The sequence below is a fragment of the Chaetura pelagica genome, unplaced genomic scaffold (genome assembly GCF_000747805.2).
Source record: "Chaetura pelagica isolate M959 unplaced genomic scaffold, ChaPel_1.0 scaffold360, whole genome shotgun sequence".
In the NCBI taxonomy this organism is placed as follows: domain Eukaryota; kingdom Metazoa; phylum Chordata; class Aves; order Apodiformes; family Apodidae; genus Chaetura; species Chaetura pelagica.
The window spans coordinates 3,343,703-3,354,545 of NW_009951950.1; the positions used below are offsets into that span (position 1 = coordinate 3,343,703).

General features: G+C 42.1%; 1 protein-coding gene across 4 annotated transcripts in view; it reads right to left on the reverse strand.

Annotated features, from left to right (window-relative positions):
• ABCG1 (ATP-binding cassette, sub-family G (WHITE), member 1) overlaps positions 1–7,620 on the reverse strand; it is a 50,813-nt gene extending 43,193 nt beyond the window's left edge. For all 4 annotated transcript variants that reach the window (XM_009998030.1, XM_009998038.1, XM_009998022.1 and 1 more), the window contains exon 1: positions 7,377–7,620. In XM_009998030.1, coding sequence (XP_009996332.1) covers positions 7,377–7,596 — 220 coding nt within the window. In that variant the 5' untranslated portion in view covers positions 7,597–7,620. The remainder of the gene's footprint in view (positions 1–7,376) is intronic.
• Positions 7,621–10,843: the final 3,223 nt, after the last annotated feature.

Here is a 10,843-nt window from a genome sequence, read left to right on the forward strand (position 1 = left end):
CCCAATAACCTCTAATTTATACAACCCATGCAAAAAGATGCTGTATCACTTAATAAAACAACGTAAACTACTCCAGTAACAGTGACTACTCAGTACATTTTTACCACCTTGAGACATTTTAAGTGTTAACAGAAAAACTGCATGGATTTTATCAAGGCTGAAGCATGAGTTCAGGAACCCTCTGCTAAAAACCATGTTTTCACTCATTTTGCTAGCTTTCCTAAGTCGCTGAAAAAGAACCCACAAAATAATATTTGCTTAAAGAGCTTTTCACCAGCATTGCAGTTCGTTTCAACCAGAGCTTAACTTGTTTATTCTATCCAACATATGGATCTTCATTTGCATACATTGGGGGATGCAATCACACTCTGGGACAAAAATGCACGAAAACAATACAACCCATCTGTCAGAAAAAGGCAGGGGGAAAAAAAAAAATTAACTCAACCACAAACCCAAACTCTCTCGGAAAGTGTTGTTGTGGGTTTTCTTTTTCTTTCTTTCTTTCCCTTCCTTCCTTCCTTCCTTCCTTCCTTCATTCCATACCTTCCTTCCTTCTCTTTCTTTCTTTCTTTCTTTCTTTCTTTCTTTCTTTCTTTCTTTCTTTCTTTCTTTCTTTCTTTCTTTCTTTCTTTCTTTCTTTCTTTCTTTCTTTCTTTCCCTTCCTTCCTTTTCCTTCCTTTCCGTTCCTTTCCTTTCCTTTCCTTTCCTTTCCTTTCCTTTCCTTTCCTTTCCTTTCCTTTCCTTTCCTTTCCTTTCCTTTCCTTTCCTTTCCTTTCCTTCTCTTTCCTTTCCTTCTCTTTCCTTCTCTTTCCTTCTCTTTCCTTCTCTCTCCCGTTCAGCATCTTTTCCTCCCGCCTTAGCAACAGCGCCCGGAGCGGCACCAGCGCGGGGTTATTTCCGTGCAACGCCCGCCAGTAACCGCGCCGGCCGGACCCAGACCCAGACTGTGCATGCGGCACCTCTACCGCACTGCACCTGCTGGGGATGAGGACAGGCTTTTTCCGACTCCTCCAGCAAGGATTAGCAAATAATTTAGGGCAAATCCCCCATCCCCCCTTCCCTCCTCCTCTTTTTTTTCATTTGGGTCTTCGGATATCTCGGGGGGGGGCAGGGAGGCAGGTTTGTGTGAAATCTTTTTAAATGAAGTCACAGAAAGGAGGCAGAAAGGGGAAAAAGGAAAAAAAAAAAAAAAAAAAAAGAGAAAAGGCTTTCCTTCTCTCTCCCGTTCAGCATCTTTTCCTCCCGCCTTAGCAACAGCGCCCGGAGCGGCACCAGCGCGGGGTTATTTCCGTGCAACGCCCGCCAGTAACCGCGCCGGCCGGACCCAGACCCAGACTGTGCATGCGGCACCTCTACCGCACTGCACCTGCTGGGGATGAGGACAGGCTTTTTCCGACTCCTCCAGCAAGGATTAGCAAATAATTTAGGGCAAATCCCCCATCCCCCCTTCCCTCCTCCTCTTTTTTTTCATTTGGGTCTTCGGATATCTCGGGGGGGGGGAGGGAGGGAGGCAGGTTTGTGTGAAATCTTTTTAAATGAAGTCACAGAAAGGAGGCAGAAAGGGGAAAAAGGAAAAAAAAGAAAAAAAAAAAAGAAAAAAGGCTCTCTAAATAGAAAGAAGGAGGTCTGTCCAAGAGCACGCACTAGAGCTAATTCCTAACAGAGCACCAAAGCAAATCAGAAAAGAAAACCCAGCCTGTTTAAATCTCTGCTGACGATTTGACAGCAGGTTAAGTTTCCATCTTATGCAGGGATCAGCGTTAACACACCATACAGACCTCCTGGCTGAAGCTGGAGGTATCTAGCTGTTCTGAATGCACCATCTCTGACGGTGACAGGCACTTTTCTGTGCTTCATGAATATCAAACAACGTGCTGAAGACTCTGTATTTCCCCACCGGACACGACGGAGCCACCCAGAATAAGCACAGTCCTTCATCCCCTCCTGCCAACTCCTGCCGTGTGATGAGCTGGATCTCAAAGCTACGAAGCAACAATCTCGTGATAAAACACAGCACCTCTCTGGCTGACTGTCTCCTCAGGGTCGGAGCCTTTAGAACCGACCGAAAATAACAGAAATATTACACTTTCTGCTGAGCACGAATTTCTGTGTTGCTACTACACTGCTCCATAAAAATACACAGCCACATCTGGACCGGCTGGAGACCATTCCCTCAGAGGTTACTAAAGACCAAATCCTACCACAACTTGCACTCAAACGCAGCGCACAAATGAGTCATTACAGTCCTAAAAATAACAACGGAGAAATTTCCAACTAAAATGTTGCCTAATTAACCATGAATACTGACAAGTATGAGAAAAAAAACCAACAAAACTAATCCCTGAGTTGCTGTGGAGTTTTGAAAACCCATTTATTACTACTGCTTTCTCCTTGGGTGCACTCAACTTACGTAGCAGTCACATTTCCATCCTACATTATAACAAAACCACCTAGACACATTAGGACAATTGTCCCCTGGTGGGTACAAAGTAAAGCTGAATTAATTTGACCAAGACAGAAGGTACTTTTTTGTGCCGTCTTCATATTTGGGACTATCCATAATTTTATCCCCAAACCACTCATTCTATGCAGATTACTTTATGGTACTTCTAACAAAAATGGCAGAAACCTAAGGCACTGACTTTTCTCCAAAATTGTCTTGCAGTTTCCAGGGAGTCCTAGAATTAAGACCTAGAAATCTGTGATTTTTTTATAAACTGGTAATACTATGTTCTGTGGTTTGCATTTCAAACTGCCATTTAAACAGCTCAGAAGCCACGATAAGAGCTGCTTTCAGATCTCCTTTTCAACCCTTACATAAATAGCTCTGTGACAAGACACAGCAATTTTGGCCCCGCTTTGTTCTGAAGTTCTGTGAATCTTACTCTTTACTTCTTAAATAAGAAGCCCATACTGGATCTAACTGAGGTCTCCCCTCTTTTTTTTTTTTTCTTCTCCTCCAAGCCAGATTGCTTCTTCTTTCTAAAAGAAAGAAGACATTCTCAGACTAAGCAGTCCTATTTTTAATTTGTGTGCTTAAGTTTCCTTTTTCTGGCTTTGACATTTCGTCTTCATCTTACAATACACTCCCCCTGCCCCAGCAGTCCTGCAGCTCTCTCACATGAACCTTGCTGAACACAGGAGACCCTTGGCACGTGCTTGAGCAACAGCCTGATACAAAGATCAAGACACATTTTTTTGTTCTGGAAGATCCCTGCTCACAAAAGATCCAGATTCAGCCACTTATCTATCCCTTTCCTTCAAAACTGAAGGAATGTTTCATTCTATCAGTTGACTAATTCCCATAAAATTTGATGGGAAAAATGTCAAAACCATCTTAGATCTTCTGAAACTTTTACCTCTCTAACCTTTGCCAAATTCCCATATTGGTAAATACTCCCAAGAAAAGGAATTTGACAGATACAGCTGCTTTCATCAAGATTCCGTCCCTGTTAATACCACTGACTTCAGAGGAATTACATCATGAATCAATCAGATGAATCAGAATGAATCCTACCAATCTTCGCTATGAATTTGATAAAACCTCATTAAAATTAGTAGAACAGCATCTATCATATAAATCTGTGAATGAAAATGTCCCTCCTTATTTTTAAAGAGAAAATGAAAGACAATAGATAAATGAGGCGTATTAAGGCAGAGACACAAGTAAATAAAAAAATTCTTATTTGAAATCTACAATGGCTTATTTAGCTTCTTTGTTGTTGAAAGCAATGCAGGTTCACATTTCCTTTTGCTTTTAATAAAAATTAAGTGATATTATATGCTGTGAGTTTTATTGTCTGAACAGCGCAGCTAAGTACAGAACACAATGGCAACATTACTAACTGTTCTCCCTTTTGTTAACTTAGGGACTAACCTTAACATTACTTCACAAAACCATTTTTACTGAAGGGTGTACATGTTTTTGTTGTTGCTCTTTAGCTGAGTTTCTCTCCAACATTCTCACAAACTGTCTTTGAAAGGAAATCAGTTATCCCTTAATGAGCCAACACTTATGAAAGGTTTTAACTAATTCATTACAGTCATGGAGAATGGAGAAAGATGTAGAATCAACTGAATTTCTTTCCAAGCTCTGTTTCAGAACAGAAACACCATTAATTTGAAGACTCATCTCCGATTTTATTTTTTATTTTATTTTTTTTTCCCCAGCTTGTACACGTGAGTTTAATGTTTTTTAAAAATCAGTTGTATTTCCTACACTGGGCTCCTTACTGTCAGGAATGTTTTCTGCTACTCTTCTCATAAAAAAGGTGAATTTAAAAATTTCAAATCATGGCAATGACAGACCCTTTTAGCACAAGGAACTCAGAAAAGAGTGTAAAGCTAAACATCCACCAGTGCTTCAAGTCACAATATTACCCTTTTGTTAAGCAGAGACAGATTAAAACACTGCAACGTCCCAATTTCCGACTGGTGGAGAATCCAGTAAGAGGCATTCAGAGTAGTTTTACGTGTAGTGTATTCATCTACAAGCCCCCTGCTTTTAATCAGAGATATACCAAATTGCACACAAACAATTCCATTGCAGAACCAATAAAACAATTCCAGGAATCTGATAATCCAGTTTTCTATTTCTCTAATGGAAAACCTTTTCTATTAAAACAAATACTTGGGTTAGTCCCTGGAGTAGAAAACACGTCTGGGAGAAAAGTATGTTTATAGAAGATTTCTATAACCTGGCTAGCAGTTCACTGAATCATAGAAGTGTTGCTGGAGGCTGACTGATCCAACCTTCTGCTCAAAGCAAGATGATCACTAACACAAGATCAGGTCAGCTGTGGCTCTGCCTGGCCAAAACTTCTACACCTCCTGGTATGGAGAAAGCAGACTGTCCCTGGGTGACTTGTCTTGGTGCTGCACTGACTTCCTAGTGAATAGATGTTTCCTCATGTCCACAGTAAGCCACCCAAAACTGCAGTATGTGGCCATGACCTGGCACTAGGACAGGAATTTGGCTCCACTGTCTCTGTTACTGCTCTCCAGGTAGCTGTACACCACGATGAGACCTTCCACTAGCTTCCCCTTCACTAGACCAAACAAACCTTGCTTCCTCAGCCTCACTTCATAGATCCCCTGACCAATTTTTTGACCCTTTCCAGCTTCCCAATATCTCTGTTGATCTGGAAGGCGCAAAGTTTGATGCAGAATTTCAGCTCTGCTCTTAGCAATAATGAGAAGGATAATAACTTGCCTCCGTCTGGCTGTGTCCTCCAAATGTAGCTCATTATGTGGCTTACCTTCCTTGCAGGAAGAGTACACTCTGGCTCATTTTCAGCTTGGCATTGACTATAAACCCTTCAAGTCCTTTTTAGATCCTTGGCTAGCAGAAGAGTGCCAGGGCCTGCTGGCAGACAACATGCCTCACAGCCACTCAGAGGCTGTCTCTAGTGGTCGAAGGAAAGACATACGGTGCAAGGCCAGGTGTGGAGGAGGGACTATGAACTCCTGCTCACAGATAGCTAGAAAAGTTTCATCACCTCTTTCAAATCTAAGTGTAGTGAGACAGTTATAGCCAGTCATGCCCTAAAGCTAAATACCACAACCGGTCCTTTTCAGCAGCAGGACGTTTTGTCAGGATGTGCCATTTTGTTCAAGCCAAGTCACTCAGACATGTCAGCAAATGTGGACAGAGGATTTTGGTCTAGAATCCCTCAATCACTTTTGGACAGTAAGAAAGAGATCTCACTAATAACCTCACATTTTTAAATCTTACACATGACACTTTGGCATAGTTGCATTTCTTGGGGGGAAAAACCCCCTTCAATGTTTGAGTGTTGTGATAAGATAAACAATAATTTTGAATGTACAAAAGTTGCAGCCAAACCAACTTGCTCTCTCCTATGGACAGTAACATGAGATTTTAATAAATAATTAAATGAAGGCAGGTGTGTGCACATACAGTTTTGATGTTGAAAAGCCTCAACTTTGCACATCCTTCAACAAATGAGTAACTGTATGCATAGGCTGTCCACATACAGTATCACTTCCATGGGCACAGATCCAGCGTTTTTCATACCACACGTTTTTAGACTATTAAAGCCTTGGTGTTTGTGATAATGACACAATTTCCAGACAGTAGCAATGTACTTTGTGAAACAATTTCAGGTGAGCAGAGCATTGGCAGGAGCTTATCTCTTAAAAAGAACTAAAGCATGCAACCAATTTACATTACGAAGAGAGAATTCCTTTAGGAAAAGCAATTATGTAATTTAGTACACAAAATTCTCCTGAATATTTCAATATTTTCTCTTAGGCTTACTTATTTTTGCTAGCAGAAATTTACTGCACAACCTTGTTTTTCTTTCAGAGGTGACTAGCTGCACACACACGAAAACTCTAAAGGAAACACATGGCTACACAAAGCAGATGAAGGTATACAAAGAATGAAGGCAAAGCAGATGAAAAAGGACAGAGACACCTTATACCCATCTTTCAGAACTGGAACAGACGAAGAGAATATGAGGAAAAGAGCTGAATATGCTCCCCCTACTCCCTCTGTAAATAAGCACCAGAGGAATTGTCTCAGAGCCAGCTACAGCAAAACTGGATTGTGAAAGTAAAGTGGTAACACTTCACTTCTTGAAATGCATCCACTATTTGTATCATTTTTGTGTGCACTGTGTTGTATGCTGTGAACTATTTGCTGTATATCATTAGCAAAGTAGCTAGCAAGAGCATCCTTAACCAAATCACAGGATTCAGTCCAAGCAACAGCCAGTGATTTCATCAGTTAAAACAAATGGTGAGCTTAGAAAGACTCATCATAGAACACCAAGAGACATGGATGGGCTGACATGCCTGTAGCTCACAGTATTTCTTTCCAAACACAGTGTTTAAAGAGAATAATGTTTATCCTGGTTTCAAATTCCTTCTGAAACTCGGAGATGCTTGATGGCCTTAAAAAGTACTGACAAAATAACCATTTCACAAAACAGTCAATCACAAAAGGAAACCAAAGCATCCTCTTTCGTGCCACCCCATCTTTAAACTGCTGCATGCTCTACCCACCCTCAACAATAAATTGGAGATGTGCAAGATCACAGGATAGATATTTGGCAGCACAGCAAAACTAGATTTACTTCAGATACTTTAAAATTTGGAGGCAAAAAAAACCATCTCCAGTTTCTTTCAGTTCACAGGGCTGTACACCCCACTGCATCAGGCTTTGGAGAAGTTTCTCAGTGCCAGCTTGGGAACAGTGTGTATATCAAGAAGCCAAGCAAAAAGCAACAGTTAAAACGTGTTCCCTGTACTTGCTTTGCTTCATCATTCACAACAGACTAATTCCATCTATTATGACCTCCCACATGAGCAGTAACACTTGTGTGTTAGCCAAAACACTACTTTTTACTCACCTTTCTTCCTCCACCATGGCCCTTCTTGGATAGAGTATGACAGTTCTTTAAACTCAATATTAACAGCTGGTCTGCGGGGCAGGTAGGAGAAACGATGAGCTTCTGTCAGAGTATTGTCCATCTTTTTTAAATGTCCATTCATCAGTCGAATATCTTGGTTATCTGTGCCATTTGAGACCACTTCATCCACCGAAACGCACACTGACTTTGGCTCAGCCATGGTACAAGCAGGATTGCTGCCATTCTAGAGGGAGAAAGTTGAAGAATGGACAAAGTTCACACACTTTTTTTTAGGAACACGTTTCAAAACCTCCTGCATTAGAAGAATTATTCTTTAAATCACACAAGAATCCAGCACAGTAATGCAATGAAAGGTGAAAGGGGAAAAACCACAACATTTAATTTGTTCTGCCAGTGTCTTGACAGAAAAGGTAGCACCAGTTTTCCCCCAAAGGGTATATACACAGTATATTAATATCTTCAGAACAGCTCAATCAATACATTTTAAACTTTTGTCCTCATTGTATTTGCTTTCTCATGCACTCAAAGAATTTGGTTCTAGTTACTCTGATTCCAGGGCTCGTATTGGGATAGAGCTGAAGGGGGAAGGGAGCTAGCTGAAATATTATTTGTGCAGATATCCCAAGAGATAAATACTCAAAATGTATAAGAGCTCTTTTTCTTCTGGTTCAGCATATAATTCTATAAGTGTGAAACTGCACAAGTTATATTTCTGCAAATTTTGAAATGTACTATTTTGTGCCTGTTTTGCTCCTACACCAATAGTTCTGGAGACTGTACAACCTGAAACAGTAGAACTTCTTTCCTAGAGGTCTGTTAGGAAAGCACAGCACATTCCACCCCAAATCCTTGTCCACTTTCCTTGCTTGACAGTGATCCCTAATGAAAATCTTATCAGCTACATAAACATATTAAACCCTGCTCCGGTACTTGCACAGTTGACACCATAAGGTCAATGTCTTATGCTTACAAACAGTATCTCTTACTACTCTTTGCCCATTGTAGCATTCAGTTGAATTCCACTTAGCATTTTTCAGACTGAATCTCTTTCCCCTCCTCTCCTGACCATGAAATGACCTGCCACCTGCCCTTCCCTTCTTATCTGTTATGCACACAAAATCTGAACTTTTTCCATTTCTTACATCTGCATGGGCATCTTGCACCAGTATCAACAGGATGTGTGTAAGGCCAAAAGTAAAGTAATAATGGATTCTCTTCAGGTAAACAGAATTTTTAACAGTTTAGAGGCTGTTTGTTGTCATCTGGTGTCTGGAGTATGTCATAACAGGAATGGGCAGCCTGTCCAGGGTGGTGGTGGAGTCGCTATCCCTGGAGGTGTTCAAGAAGTGTTTAGATGTGGCACTTCAGGATATAGTTTAGTGGCTGGAGTAGCTGGATTACAATTGGACTCGATCTTGAAGGTCTTTTCCAACCTTGATGATTCTATGATTCTACAAGCAGGGCCCAACATCTGCAAAGTTGTCTATTGGAAAAATTACTATTTTTTAATGCAGATCTGTTTTGGAAAAGACTTCCATAGCTGGCTTATGTGCTAGGCTTTCCATGCTGTCCTATCTGGCCAACAATATACATGTCCTCAAAGGCATCTCTTGGAAGGCATATGTGCTGCACTACTTTTCAAGGCATCAGTATTGAACACCCTCAGATAAATGCTGCAGGTAATGCCCATCTCCCCCTACCTGTCCTCCAATGCAACTAAGAAGTCACATTGCCTGCTTTTCACTTAGCCATTTTCACACTCTGTCGTTGTTAGTGGTCTTCCCACTGATGATGTAAAAGCAGTGCTGTTCAGACCAGTCATTTGTCATGAATGCTGATGGAAAACATTAAAAAAACACCAGTCCTACATAATCACTATATATCTAGCGCCTTCAGGTTCTTCAAGCACAAACCTCAAGTTCTGGATGTAAAAATCAGCTGCCCTTACCATATTTTCTCAAGAAAGCAATTTTAATCACGCTCTCAAATTACTCAAGAGGTCAGGTATCCAGTAACACTTACTCCCAGTTTTCTAAATAGTTGACTGTAATGGCATGTAATTTGAACAGAACAAGAGTAATGTGAAAGATCTTAAACCTGAACAATGAAAGCAGAGGAACCTCACCCTTTCTGAAGAAATAAGAGAAGGAGAGTTAACATTATTCTTTCCTCAATGTTTTCAAGGCTTACTTTGGCACTTGTAAGCTGCTTGATTCAGAGGAACCACTGAGCACCTTCAGATATCAGAGGGAATATCCAAAAACTAAGACTTAATGAGGAGGTCACCTTGAATATTCAGTGGACGGTCAGAGCTTCTCCAGTTCAGATCAACTCAAAAAGAAACATCCTTTAGACAAGGCATTGTCTCTGCCTACTTAATCATCTTTGAGTATGAAGCCAGAGACTTTTGTTCCTGGGACATTAAACAAACCATTTCAAGCACCCAGTCGACTGAAATGCCTGTTTTCAGCAGACAGACTCTTGCCAGCCCTCAGTCATATGCCTGCCTCCACCAGGGACCACCTGGTGTGGGCAAGGATCTCTCTCAGGGACCACCTGCTACGGGCAAGGATTCCCCCCAAGCACCTGGGGAAATGGCTCCCAGTTGCAGGATAATCTCTGCTTGCTAAGAGGTGGGCAACTTCCGTGGCTACCACAGCCACAGACCTACGTGAGCTCTGCATAATTGCTCTTTAAGCAATTCTGAACTCCCTTCCTCTACCCACAAACACCAGTGAACCATTTGTTCCTCCACTGACAGGGAACTTGTGGGTATGTGCAGCCCTGTATTTCAACCTGCTGCCCATTTCAACTGCCCTCCACACCAGGCGTGAAAAATCGTAGAATCATAGAACGGTTTGGGTTGGAAGGGACCTTAAAGACCATCTAGCTCCAAAACCCCCTGCATGGGCAGGGACACCTCCCACCAGCCCAGGCTGCTCAGAGCCCCATCCAACCTGGCCTTGAACACTTCCAGGGAGGGGGCATCCACAGCTGCCCTGGGCAGCCTGGGCCAGGGTCTCACCACCCTCATACTTAAGAATTTCTTCCTGATGTCTAACCTAAATGTACCCTCTTTCAGTTTAAAGCCATTTCTCTTCATCCTATCACTACATGCCCTTGCAAAAAGTCCCTCCCCAGCTTTCCTGTAGCCCCTTCAGGCACTGGAAGGCCACTATGAGGTCTCCCAGGAACCTTCTCTTCTCCAGGCTGAACAGCCCCAACTCTCTCAGCCTGTCCTCACAGGAGAGCTGCTCCAGCCCTCGGCTCATCTTCATGACCCTCCTCTGGACTCACTCCAACAGCTCCCTGTCCTTCTTGTGTTGGGGGGCTCCAGACTTGGGCACAGCACTCTGTGCTCAGCGACTGCACTCACGTCTCAGTCAGTTTCGCACAGGTTCATTTCCCGTACAGTTTTATTTCTCCCACAGGGACACGGGCTCCTT